General features: G+C 33.2%; 2 protein-coding genes across 2 annotated transcripts; both read left to right on the top strand.

Moving 5' to 3' along the window:
* The first annotated feature begins 327 nt into the window (after positions 1-327).
* LOC111993748 (heavy metal-associated isoprenylated plant protein 8) lies at positions 328-4,613 on the top strand. The gene is made up of 6 exons (XM_065776721.1): positions 328-438; positions 3,541-3,700; positions 3,793-3,974; positions 4,083-4,170; positions 4,304-4,450; positions 4,579-4,613. The coding sequence occupies exons 1-6, from the start codon at positions 328-330 to the stop codon at positions 4,611-4,613; spliced, it is 723 nt and encodes a 240-aa protein (XP_065632793.1).
* Positions 4,614-9,954: 5,341 nt separating this feature from the next.
* Positions 9,955-13,207, top strand: LOC111993746 (uncharacterized). The gene is given in 7 exon segments (XM_024025576.2): positions 9,955-10,437; positions 10,440-10,646; positions 10,649-10,745; positions 11,345-11,585; positions 12,412-12,529; positions 12,717-12,784; positions 12,786-13,207. Coding segments are annotated over 7 exon segments (1,059 nt in total). The 5' UTR covers positions 9,955-10,133; the 3' UTR covers positions 12,810-13,207.
* Positions 13,208-14,353: the final 1,146 nt, after the last annotated feature.

Raw genomic sequence — 14,353 nt, forward strand, 5'->3', positions numbered from 1 at the left:
CTAAATATTACACACACACACACTACGGCATCAAAGGCCCCTAAAATCTTAAAGGTGTTGGGCGCGCACTGATCGGGAGAGAGCCTATGATTACGGAGGTAGTTTAGGGTCACGGGACCCATAGGAAGGGTCATTCCCCCTTCAATGAAGGCGATCATAGGAATTATGACCTCTCCTTCTTGTCGGTCTAACAGTAGTCCCTCCGGGGGGCAATACCTCAGATTTACCCCCTGTGGGATATGGTGGGTTCTCTTGAACTCCTCAATCAACGCCGGACTATCGACGAGATATTGGAATTTACCCATTTCTAAAAGAATGAACGAAACAATGAGGAAGATGGTGTTGATGGAAGAAAATGGTAGCCGAAGAGGAAATAAAGGTTCAGGAGGCACCGAGACTTACACTAGCACGAGTGAAACGAATTCCCTAACTCGAAATGTAATTTTGGGTGGGATCCTGAAGGCAGAAGACGCAGAAATCCGAGAGGGCGTGAAGTGCTTTTGAAGAAGGGAACTCTTCGGAGGCTCTGAGAATGCTCTGAGTGTTATGAATGTGTGTAAAATAAGAAAAGTAACTGCCTACAGAGATTTATATATGGGGACAAATGGAGCGGTATCATTCATCTCGCTCGAATTACGAGGGCAAACCCTACCCGTTTGATCAATAATCCACCGTTGGATGCAAGAGACACAGCCGCCTGAAGTAGTTGATGCGCTACTTTGGGAAGGAGAGATTTACAGCGGTAATAATGAGGCGCTCGTCTCCACAATCTCGCGCATGTAAACAGGGGCATTTATGACTTTTTACTTCTGTTGATTTCTTTTGTTTTATTTTATTTTCATTTTTATCCATTCATTCCCACGTATCAAATCAAAATCTTATTCTTTCTTCCCGTTTGCGTGGGAAAAAATAAAATTTTGAGGGGCTATTGTGGGGGAAAAGGGGGTCAGGCCCAAGTTAATGGGCTGAATGCCCACGAGAGGACTGTTTCACATCCGAAAAGAGGGATGCGGAGAAGACAAGGCCCAGAGTGGAGTGGAATCCTCTTGGTGAAGGATCATCACTGTCCGAGGAGGATATCTCCAGTCCGAGGAGGACATCTCCTGTCCGAGGAAGATGTTTTGCTCTGATATGATATCGGAGACTAATTGAGTAGGGGAAAAGCCTGAATGATTGTCCGAGGACTCCACCTAATCAAGATAAGCTCAAAGCATATTCAGGAACGATAAGGATGAGGAAATATCTGAGGGAAAGGCTGCTGCCACCGTATTCAATGCATTGCAACAGCTTTTCTGGCCGCATTTATGTGGAGAAGACCTCTGAACAGTGCATCCTAACCTACCGCCACTCACACAAAGATGAAAAGAAGCTGCCTGACGTGACAGGTACTTGAGCAAGTTCATGGATGGGGAGCACGTGGACGATGGAGATGAGAGTAAGAGTGACTATATAATAGAGGGGAGCACCTGTCAATGAGACCCCGGAAGAAGAAGGGGAGAAAAGAGAGAGAAGAAAAACAATAGAGTGTTTCAAACTATCAATGTATACAAACTGATCAATGCACAGTTGAAAGGGTTATGATCCATTGTTATTAATCCCTTGCTAATTCTAATTCTTTGACCCATACTCTACAAATTAATTGTCTTTGGGTTTACGTAAAGAAACAGAACCCTACACATATTTATCGTTGAAACTTGATTTTCTTATATTTTCCGATCCGATTGTCCAATTAAGGCACATTACATATCATTGTGATTGTGAAAACCTCAAGATTTATGAAGAGTGACCGAAGATTTGACGGCTTAATTACGATTGTGCTCTTTGTGTGGGAAATGACCATTTTACCTCCAAGGTTAAATTAATTAAGGTTGCGAAATAAGGTGTCTACAATAATATATGGAGTTTTTATCAATGTATGATGAACATGATTAATATTAATAAACAAGTGAATATGGAAGATTTAGAGAGATAAAAATGTGATAGGAAAGAAGTATTTGGGGCAAATGTCCAAAGTAATTATTATTTTTATATAATTTATTTGTAAGTCAAAATTTATAATTATAATTGATTAAGATTCATTTTTTGGAATTCCAATAAAATAATCTTACTGATTAAATAACTTAACTAAGAGAAGTAATCATAGAATAAATAAGATAATTTGTACAATTATTAATAAAAAAATTTGTCAATAAATTGTTCAAGTTAGCTATTAATTATTGGACATACCTTGTGGATTTCAGAACCAAAAATAATTAAATATAAGCATGTATTTTACTATTTTGCTACAAAAAAGAAATTTAAAACAAAATGAATAAGAAAAATATGGCAAACCTTCATGTAAATTTATATACAATTGGATATTACTCTATTGAGTCCATATTATGATTTGCTACTGTGAAGATGACAACTACTGTTTGAATGATTATTGAGATGATTTTATATTAACTTAATAACAAGTAAATAAAACTTAAAACGGTTTTTTTTTTTAATCTGATGAAGGAAGAGCCAACTTATTAACATTTAAAGTAATTAAAGCAATCAAGATATCATATACTCATACATGAACATTACATTACCTTTATTTATTTATTTTTTTATTTTTTGAGAAGAGAACATTACAATACCTAAGCAAACAAAGAGGCGTTCATATGCCACTCAACCATTTTATTAAAGTGGAATAAAAAATGACCTTGAAGAAGCTAGTCTTTTGAAAAGGTTAATTGGACCCTTCCCAATAATAATTATGACCCACTTATCAATCAAAAAAATTATGATCCATTGTTTATAATTATTATTAACCTAAGGAACATGGGCTCTTGTTTAAGCTGGGAATATTATCTTCTGCTAAATTGAGTGTTATATGTTGCTAGATTGAAAAGTTGTAATTTTTAGAACTTGTTTTGCCGACAAATATATAGATTTAAATTATTTTACCACATTTTCATATCATTAGAAGCATTTGTCAACTATGAAGAAGGCATGTAAATCTCTCTTCTTCTTTTTTCTTCTTCTTTTTTTTTTTTTTTTTGAGAAAGCTCTTAATTTGTTATTAGTTTCTCTAAACTCAACCTATTTTAATGGAAACTTTATCAATTATATATGTAGGAAACAACTAGACATGTTTATGGTATTTCACCCATTTGGTTAAAGGTAAATGAAAAGACATTGAAAACTATTATGATTCATTGATAACAATTATTATTATAAAAACCAATTGATAGCTTCCATATCTGTAGTGATGACGTCCATTTTTGGTGAATGGTATTTTGTCTTGTAATCTCTCTTTGTGGAAAGACAATTAATTGACAAATTAGTAAGAATTGCCTAAAACAGAGAGGAGAAAAAGAGAAAGCAGTACTATAGAGTATTATTTATATTTCGTTTGAAGACACTCCATGTAAAACTTGGCAATTGGCACCAACACAATCTAACTAAGAAGAGAAGCAATGGGAAAGGTAGGAAACCATTTCACTTTTGGTCAATTTCTATACTATTCAATACTTTTATTCTATGGCAATGAAATTTCTTGTGTTTCACCAGGGAAAAAATAAGCAGCCAGTGGAGAAGGAGGAGATGAAAAGTGAGGAAAAAAAGGAAGAGAAAAATACAGGAAATTCCAATAAAGAAATTGTGTTGAAAGTGTTCATGCATTGTGAAGGATGCTGCCAAAAAGTTTCTAGATGCTTGAAAAGACTTGATGGTAATGTTTGAATGATTCACTTCATATGTGTGTGTGTCTTTTGTTCTTTTATTTATTTTGATAATCGAATTTGTGCATATATGAATGATTAGGAGTGGAAGATGTTGTGATAGATAGTGCAAATCGCAAGGTGGTTGTGAAGGGGAAAAATGCTGATCCACTAAAAGCCCTACAAACACTTCAGAAGAAATACAGTAGAAATGTTGAGCTTATCTCTCCCAAACTAAAACCAGAGGATAAAAATAAGAAAAAAGAACCAGAAAAGAAGCAAGAGGTCTATTACAATTGCACCAAATTTCCTCTTTCAAAAATCTATTATAGTTCTCCATTTGTCAATAGGTTATGTGTGCTTTCTCTCTTATTTTTACTTTTCTTTATACAGGTTCAAGTGAAGGTTGTAGTGCTCAAAATGTACATGCATTGTGAAGGTTGTGCAAATGATATCAAGAAATGTATAGAGAGAATGAAAGGTAAGTAAATCTCTCTATTTAGTTCCTTTTTTAAGTGAAATTCTAAAACCAAACTGAGATTTTTTTTTTTTTTTTTTTTGGGGTGAAACATTAAGTTAATGTATTTCTATTTTCTTTGAAATTTGCATAATAGGAATTCTAAATGTGGAAACAAATAAGGAAACGTCAAGAGTGATTGTGAAAGGCGCATTCGATCCACCGAAGCTTGTTGAATCCATCAAGAAGCGACTGAGGAAGCATGTGGAGATTGTGAAGCAAGAACAAGGAGATTTTTTTTTTGGTAGAGATAGACTCAAATTTTTTCTTCTCTTATATTTAATCTTATTCCCCCCACCCCCACATGTTGCAAGGATTATAGGATTATTTTTATTTTAAATCATAATAATAACTACTGTGCTGTGCTTGAAGAATTATATCACATTCTGATGGAATTTTCTGAGTAGAAATATTGTGAAGCTCACCAATACAGCATATGAACCTTCAATGTGACATCAATTAATCGTGGATTGGACATTGCAATGATTAATCACATCTTTGACATCCTATTATCTCAACTTCATTTTCATTGACCCTAATTATACAGTTCTTTGATATAGAAAGTCCACTTTAGTTAAAAAAGAAAAAATAGAGCTATTGCAATCATATCTAAAGCACATATATAAAATTTTGTAGATCTTATGTTATACATTCAAATCCTTCGATTAAGAGGGACATGAGCAAGACTTATATGTTAAGAATAACCAATTTCTGATAATAATTATATATATATATATATATATAAAATATAAACCAAAACTGCACTCATAAGATTAATCCTGGGGCTTAGCAAAAAATTTTTATGAAGTGATTGTCTCTTTATTCATATTTTTCAAACCATCCTGTAATTTTTGTCTTTAATTGTAGGACAATTTAATTAAGAAAAACTTAAAATTACAATGATCCTTTTCTAAGGACTAGCCTTTGTGGAAAACTGATGAGGCAATAAACATCCTACGGAAGTATATTTAATAGCCCGTTTATTTTGAGTAAATAACGCCATTTACATTACATAAATTATGAGCCACATCATTCGTATTTCTTGTTATCCAACTAAATTTGCAACTATATAAAACACAAGAAAGGACTTTAATATCTTTCTATCAAAGTATTGATTTCCCAATCGGTTAGTTTTCATCTTCTTTCACAACCACAAGGCCATCAATGCATATTTTGGAGTTTAGGTAATGTTTCTTTATTTGTGAAACGTTTTCCAAAAAAAAGAGGGTAACTTGAAATTATAAACTAAGAGATCGTTTGGCTGGCACGTTTTGCGTCTGTGTTGCGTTTTGCTTATTTTTTTTATTTTTATTTTTTACGCGTTTCAGTCCTTTTTTTACTGTTCATTACTGTTGTGGCTACTGTTCATTGAACAGTAGCCATCTGATTCTGATTTTCCTCCTATTGAAAATAATGTTAATCAATTAAGAGTTTTGACTGTTTTAACATGTTAAATATTGATGATAATGATCAAGAAGAATTATTCAGAATTCTTGAATCAAACAATTCGTCTTACTGTTCATTGAACAGTAGCCGTAACATTTGACTTTTTCACACAAATTTTACTATTTATGGACCTACAAATTTTACTTTTCAGTAACTTTTTCATTAAAAATGGGTCTCACGGTACTATTTACAGATTTAAAAATTATTTGTCACAGTGTTTTTCAGTTTTCAGTTTTCAGTTTTTAGCTGTATCCAAACGAATAGTGCTTGGATAACGCGTTTCACGTGTTTCCAACGTCTACATTTTCCCTTTTTTTTTTTTTTTGAAAAATCACTTTTTAGTAATTCTAGTGGGTCCTATGCACTATTTACAAGACCCATAAACATCTTTTTTACATAAACTTTTATTAAAAATGGGTTTCACAGTACTATTCACACATTTAAAAATTATTTTGTTATAGTGTTTTTAGTTTTCAACAAAATAAATGATATCTAAATGGACCCACATCCTTAAAATTTTGGGTTTTTAGATTTTATCATTTGAAGTTTTATTTCATTTATATCAACAGTTCATTGTTTATATTTTCCAGCACGTAAACTTGTTACTTTGTTTAGTTTGTTCAAACAAATTGATGCTACACCATTTTTATAGCCTAAAAAAATAAAAATAAAAATAAAAATAAAATGACATGACATATTAAAAATGATATGATAAGTTTATGTGACATTTAATAGAAAATATGGATGAAGAAGCTGCTGATGCAAACGAAATAGAATTTTTAGAGAAAAAATTTAAATTATAAAATTTCAGAGTATAAAATTTAAACACTCTCAAATTTTAAATATGTAATTTGTATTTTACTTTTTGTGAAAATAATAACTAAGAAAGAATTGTCATGTAAGACCAAAAAGAGGGGGGAAATTTACGATTATTTGGTAAGGATAAATTTTCACCAAAAATGACTATGCTTCTCTCTTTTTTAAGCTACTTATTAATTGTTTATGCTCTTAAAAATTAATAATAATTAAAAATTAAAAGAAAGAAATTAAAACCGTTTCACCCAAAGGTAAAAGAATCCTTGCAGCATTAAATAAATAAAATACTATTCTAACGTCTTTTGGGTTTTAAAAAAATCGTGTTACCGTTACAGTAATTAATAATTAATAATAATATATAATTAAATAAAGAGGGATGCTACGTCTACAACATTTTTACAACAAATCACATGTGGTTAGTTATTATTGGTTCAAATTTGAAACTAATACTAAGATTACTTTTTTTGTCCCAACAATAACAACCAGTAACAACCTGCCACTTAGAATTTGTTGTAGAAATATTATAAAAATGTTGTAAACATATCATTTCTCTTTAATAAAATATACTATAGTGGTTGTCAACTTCTTGTTGCGTGAGATTTGACCAGCGCCGGCTCTTGCCCAAGTGTAGCCTCACGCATGACAAACCTCATGTTGTCTGGACTGAGCTGTCAGCACCTGATTGGTTACTGTATGTACTGTAGAGAGGACATTATCGAGGACCAGACTCTCACCAAACCCTTTTTCTTTTTTGGGAGGCACAAGGATTTCCATTTGGCAATGCCATCACCAACACCAACACCAGCGTCTAGTGGGGAATTTAATAAAATACTAAATAAAACTATACTAGGCAAAAAAAAAACAATACAAGGACAACAACTATTTACGTAATTATCTTGTCCATTAATATTAGGAAGACATAAAATGTCGTAATTTTGAGTTATAACTTATCACGTTTTAAGTTGTGACTAGTGAAAGTATTAGGTGAGCTCATGTGAAAACGCACATATTATCTTATGTGATTCTAGCATTATTATTATTATTTTTTTTTTTGTCACTAACATGCCATGTTATGAGTTGTAAAAGTAGATTCGCAATCTATTCTCTCACATGCGCAAGAGTTGTAAAAGAACGGTAAATTTTATTGTCTTATTAGCAATTTTCAACAAAAAGAGAATATAATGTTACTTTTCTAATATTTTTATAATAATTTGAATTGCCAGGTTTTTATTGGTTTATACTTAAGGGTAAATTTTATTGTCTTATTAGCAATTTTCAACAAAAAGAGAATATAATGTTACTTTTCCAATATTTTTATAATAATTTGACTTGACAAGTTTTTATTGGTTATATTTAAGGGTAAATTTTATTGTCTTATTAGCAATTTTCAATTTTTTTTTTGACTTTTTCTGATAACTTTCATGTCTTTTTTTTTTTTTTTACTTTTTGTGAAAATAATAACTAAGAAAGAATTGTCATGTAAGACCAAAAAGAGGGGGGAAATTTACGATTATTTGGTAAGGATAAATTTTCACCAAAAATGACTATGCTTCTCTCTTTTTTAAGCTACTTATTAATTGTTTATGCTCTTAAAAATTAATAATAATTAAAAATTAAAAGAAAGAAATTAAAACCGTTTCACCCAAAGGTAAAAGAATCCTTGCAGCATTAAATAAATAAAATACTATTCTAACGTCTTTTGGGTTTTAAAAAAATCGTGTTACCGTTACAGTAATTAATAATTAATAATAATATATAATTAAATAAAATATACTATAGTGGTTGTCAACTTGTTGTTGCGTGAGATTTGACCAGCGCCGGCTCTTGCCCAAGTGTAGCCTCACGCATGACAAACCTCATGTTGTCTGGGCTGAGCTGTCAGCACCTGATTGGTTACTGTATGTACTGTAGAGAGGACATTATCGAGGACCAGACAGACTCTCACCAAACCCTTTTTCTTTTTTGGGAGGCACAAGGATTTCCATTTGGCAATGCCATCACCAACACCAACACCAACACCAACACCAGCGTCTAGTGGGGAATTTAATAAAATACTAAATAAAACTATACTAGGCAAAAAAGAACAATACAAGGACAACAACTATTTACGTAATTATCTTGTCCATTAATATTAGGAAGACATAAAATGTCGTAATTTTGGGTTATAACTTATCACGTTTTAAGTAGTGACTAGTGAAGGTATTAGGTGAGCTCATGTGAAAACGCATGTATTATTTTATGTGATTCTAGCATTATTATTATTTTTTTTTTTTGGTCACTAACATGCTATGTTATGAGTTGTAAAAGTAGATTCGCAATCTATTCTGTTACATGCGCGAGAGTTGTAAAAGAACGGTAAATTTTATTGTCTTATTAGCAATTTTCAACAAAAAGAGAATATAATGTTACTTTTCTAATATTTTTATAATAATTTGAATTGTCAGGTTTTTATTGGTTTATACTTAAGGGTAAATTTTATTGTCTTATTAGCAATTTTCAACAAAAAGGGAATATAATGTTACTTTTCTAATATTTTTATAATAATTTGACTTTACAAGTTTTTATTGGTTATATTTAAGGGTAAATTTTATTGTCTTATTAGCAATTTTCAACTTTTTTTTTGACTTTTTCTGATAAATTTCTTGTCTTTTTTTGCAGTTTTATGTCATTTTTTCAATTTTATAAGTAGTTTTATGTCTCTCTCTTTTTCTTTTTTATTTTTTTTTTCATTTATCTCATTTTTTATTACATAGGACCCATATTAAGAAAACCTTAACAAGCACCACATGATACTTGTTAACATTTCTCTATATTTAATTATTAATATATATATTTTTTATCTATCATAACAATTTGCTATCTAAATAGGTTTTTTTGGGGTGTGAATTCTTGTATGCTTCTCTAGGTTTATTAAAAATATAATATTTTGATTTTATAAGGTTTATTTTGGTCTTAAAAGTTGTTTTTATTGTTAGTTTATAACTCCTATTAGCTAATAAAATTAAAAATTTTAGTACTAAGAATTACTATTAAACTTTTTTTAATAAAATAAAAAATACAAATTATACACTTGAGTGTTTGGTTAATTGTCATATTTTTAGCAAGGCAAATTTCATTTTTGTTTAATTTGGTCACAAAATTAGCTGTCACAATTAATTGTCCTCCTCAATTAAAAACCTTTTTTTTTTTTTTTTTAATGAAATGGAGTAAAAATTAATAGCGACAACAAATATGAATTTATAGAATCAAAATGAACTAAAATAACAAAAAACCCAAACTTAAAAAGAAAGGTATAATTCCACTCAACAAAAACAACAAAAGAAGGTATAATTCGTATTTTTATTTTATTTTATGTTATGGACAATATTATACACATATATGATTCGCCGGTGATGGTCCACACGCTTACGTGAGCATCTCTCTCTCACACATAAACGCACGGTCAGAATAGTCATATAAACGTTATGATTTATCCACGTGGCTTAATTCTCCCGCTTCGTACATCTATCCGTTAACCCTACTCTCTCTCTCTCTCTCTCTCTCCTCTCTGCAACGCTTCTCTCCCCCACATTCAAGAGGAAGAAAAGAAAGAAGAGAAAAGAAAGAATAATTAAAAAAGAAAATAAATTTTGCAAAAAAATTTTTAAAAGAAAAAGTTGGGGGAAATGGGGAAATTGCTCTTTGATTCTTCGACCGTTGCAGAGGCATTTCAAAATTCATCGTCACCGTGGAAGGACCAAAAGTCAACGCCGCCATCGCCGCCACCACCTCCACCTACTACTGCTGCTCTTGATGCAATCCAGGCCGTAGATCTCATGGACCAATGGGATTCGGTCCACGGCCTGGAGGACCAGCAGCGCCGCCACTTGCAGAGGCTGCACGCGAAGGGCGTCCTGTGGAAGCACCCGCAGGGCGGCTCCTCCGCGTCGGTGGTCTTCCGGCTGTCGCACGGAGGAGAGGTTTCGTCCGACGGAACTGCCTGTTCACGGCGTCGCAGAAGGCGATGGGCTCGGCGGAGGCGGAGAAGGACGAGGCGCGTGGGGAGGACGCGCGGGAGCTGAGGAGGCGGACGGTGAGGAGGTTCATGGAGGATTTCGGATCGGCGAAGGCGGAGGAGAGGGAGATCATAGAGGAGGCGATAAAGCACATGTACGCGCCGGATCTGAAAAGCGGGTGGGGATCCATGTGGTTCAGGAGGTCAAGTTGTTGGCTAACAAACAAGATCGCATGTCTTTGGATTCCGCCATTGACGAGCTCGTTCAACTCGGCATGCAAAGGTACAGATCTCCTTTTTTTTTTTTTTTTTTTTTTTTTTTTTTTTTCAAGTCTTAGATCTGTTTGTTTGGGTAACATTTCTTGGATCTGCTTGTTCCAATTCTTGGATAAGAAATCAAATCTAACATTTATCAATCTTTGATTTTTCATTTTTCAAGATGAACAAAAAAAAAAAAAAAAAAAATCAACGCAGTAAACTGTAAAAGTTTTTTTTTTTTCTTTTCCCCAAATAAAAGTTTTATTTTTATTTTTAAATTTTAAGATATTCTCAAATAAAAGATCTTTTTTTTTTTTTTTTTTTTTTTTTTTTTAGTTAAGATTTTCTCAAATATATTTTTTTTATTTTCAAATTTTAAGATTTTTCTCAAGTAAAAATTGTTTTTTTAATAAATTATTTAAGGTTTAACTTTTTTTAAATTAAGTCTCAAAAAACAAATTAGTGGGATTGTTATCAATTTGTCGCATTTGGGGTTCCTTTTTGCGTTGTAGAGAGTAAATTCTTGTTCTTGAAGTGGGAATGTTGTTGCTTGAAGATTTGGTAGCATGTAGTTTGCTTGTGTTCTTTATTGTAATGATTTTTTTTTTTAACTACTGATTGTAGAGAAATGGCGGCGGAGTCTATTTACAAAGAGAGATGTGTTCCAGTGAATGATGGTCCGAGTTGGGCGAAATACATGTCGATCTCTGGTTCATCTGATGATGAATACGATATCATCACTTTGCAGTATACTGAGGAGGGTTTATTAACTGTAGATGAGAATAGGGAAGGTCATGCTGCAGCTTTTGGAGATGATATAGCAATAGAGTGTCTTGCAACAGAGTTCAAGAGGGAGATTTATGTGGTAAGGAGAACATTTGGTTCTTAGATTGATTCTATTTTTCTTTCTTACAGCTTCATTGCATGATTGGAATTTGGGATATTGATATTTGGTAATTGATTATAAATCTTGCTTTGGACCTGTTTCAGCTGTACATTATAGTTATAACATGGTATATCTGATAATACTAAGTTTTCATATTATATGTCTCATATCTTTAATGTTGCATTTGGAATGTATAAAACGTGTGTATGATCAGAAATCTTGTTCTTTGTAAGCTCCAACAGTATGAAAATCTTATTATGTTTGTGATTTGATTGTTATGTGATATTTGCAATTTTTAAAAAATTAATAGTATGTTTATGGACCAGTTTTCGTAGTTATTAATGTCTTGCACTTGTTTTCATGTGTCGGCTCATATTGTGATTTTTAGTGTTGCTGTGAAAAGCAGTAACCTGTTAGGGGTGCTTGCCTTGAGACGTAGATAGCCTTTGAGAATGGACATTGATGTCAAGTAAAAGTGTGTATTTAGTTCAACTTGTCTTACAGAAGTGTATTCTTGAGTATCAGAGTATCTGGTGTAGGTCATCTTGATCTAGGTGAATGCGTTTTATTTTAAACCTGCTCTATATATATGGTTCTCATTGCTAAAGATGACCAACCCCTGCCTTTTGATAATAGACATTGATAGCATGTAAAAGGGTGTGTTTGGTTCAGTTTATCTTATTAACATCTCATTTTGAGTATCTGGTGTTGGTCATCTAGGCAAACTCATTTCTATTTTAAATCTGCTCTATGCATGTGCATTTGGTTCTCCTTAAGTGTCCTTGTATTAATTAATTTCATGCAGGTGCAAGCACATGGAGCAGATGCAATGGTTGACGAAGAAAATTGTGTTTTCTTCCTCCCACATCGCCCTAGGAGTCAAATTTGTGAACCTCCCTTTTTCCTTTTCATGAAAGGAACAGGTAATGGAGCTATCTCATTGTGTTACACTCCATTGTTGCCTATGTACAAGCGTTTGTGTAGTGATTGATTCTCGTTCAATCATTTATGAATCTCAATCTCCCATGAATCCTTCGGGTTCAACTGCACAACCATCGTTCATTCCTTTTTATCTTTTTGTTTGGCTAAGCATTGCAGTTTTACTTGCAGGTTGGTGTGGCGCTGGAGCTGATCACTATGAGCCCCTGATCGCCCATCCTTCTTTGTATGTTTCCCAAGGAGAAGGTTGCAATGGTACTTTGAGGATATTTGTCCTGCAGTTTTGTGGCTTAGAGTTTGAGTAGAAGTAGTTGTTCCATTTATTTTTTCCTGTAATGTTTCAGATGCAATCAAGTTCTTATGATTCCTTTCTGGGTGACAAGGAGAGTTTCATTGCATAGAATTCATTTTTTTGTTAGCAATAGCTAGAATCGGCTTTGACTCTAACTAGTAGGTCTCATGCCTGCAATTGAGCAACCTGTAGTAGTAATGCTTCACCGGCTTCTTTTATTGTTGTGGTTGAGTATTTTTCCTCTTTTGGGGGGTGCATTGTACGTCTAGGGTCTATTTTGTCCAAGATAGAATAGTGCCTTTCTGTTGTATCTTATGCTGGAGTTTGTTACTGCAACGATAGAAGTGATTTTTTATTTTTATTTTTTAAATCTCGGTGTTGTGGCTTCTTCTATATTGACTGATGCAATCAACAGAAACATAGTAAAACATATTTTGACTCGGTTTACAAGACCGAATGGTCCATACTCGATGCGGTGTTGTGGCACAGTCACCTGATTAGCATTGCATTGCACCTACGCCCTTCATTTATTAGTGTTTTTGTGGTGGTGTCAGGTGTGCTAACTATGAACAACTAAGGCCAATGTCCTCTTATAGGTCAAATAACATTTTTGGGTGTTTCTAATGGAGATTTGAATATATATATATATATATATATATAAACTCTGACTGGGTAGAGGGCATTTTTCAAGTGGTGGAAATTGAAGCTTTTGCTATGGAAGCAGGGTTGGTCTTTTTGCAAGCGATGCAGGATTTGGCTGTATAAATGGCAAAAGGAGATTCAAGTGTAATTTACAAAGCTCTGATGGAGGGTGAGAATCAAAGGTCATCACTTGATGCAAGGGATTCTGGAGATTCAGGTGTCATCTACTAAGCTGTAATGGAGAGTGAGAATCAAAGGTCCAGGTTCATCACTTGATGTAAGCGATTCTGGAGATTCGAGTGTCATTTAAAAAGCTGTAAGGGAGGGTGAGAATCAAAGGTCCGAGTTCGGTCACTTGATGCAAGGGATTCTGGCAGGAGCGCAATCTCTCTCAGAGGTCGTTTTCTCAAAGGCTTTCAGAGATGCAAATCAGCAGCCTATTTGGTGGCTAAGCATGCTCAGTTTGGAGACCAAGACAAGATATGGCTTGAAGACAAGCCACAGTTTCTTATCTTCTTAAGTCTGATGTATTGATGTTTGAATGAAAGTATTCACTATTGAGTTTGGCTTCAAAGAAAAAAAAAAAAAAAAAAAAAATTTCTAGCGTTCTAATTCTAAGCATGGAAAATCCTTTAGTAAGTCAATGGACTATTATGCATGTATCCTGACCTTAATTTTTAGGAGTGCTTGGCTTGCACTACAGAATTTTGCCTAACAGTTCCACGAGTTTAGCTCGTATAATGAAATCCTTATGAAAAAGAGATTGGTCGTGATTATACAACTGGAAAGCAAGTCAACCTTTTTTTTTATTTTTTTGTGCTTAATTTCATTATTTGCAGCACTTGGTCTTCGATCGCTAGACTCGAAGCAAAAA

The sequence above is a fragment of the Quercus suber genome, unplaced genomic scaffold (genome assembly GCF_002906115.3).
Source record: "Quercus suber isolate HL8 unplaced genomic scaffold, Cork oak 2.0 scaffold_140, whole genome shotgun sequence".
In the NCBI taxonomy this organism is placed as follows: domain Eukaryota; kingdom Viridiplantae; phylum Streptophyta; class Magnoliopsida; order Fagales; family Fagaceae; genus Quercus; species Quercus suber.

Excerpts from the sequence above, each read along its gene's own strand:
- LOC111993748 (XM_065776721.1), top strand. The coding sequence starts at position 328 with ATGAGGAAGATGGTGTTGATGGAAGAAAATGGTAGCCGAAGAGGAAAT. Across the intron at positions 3,975-4,082 it reads AACCAGAAAAGAAGCAAGAG|GTTCAAGTGAAGGTTGTAGT; the intron begins GTCTATTACAAT and ends TTCTTTATACAG. Across the intron at positions 4,171-4,303 it reads ATGTATAGAGAGAATGAAAG|GAATTCTAAATGTGGAAACA; the intron begins GTAAGTAAATCT and ends TTTGCATAATAG.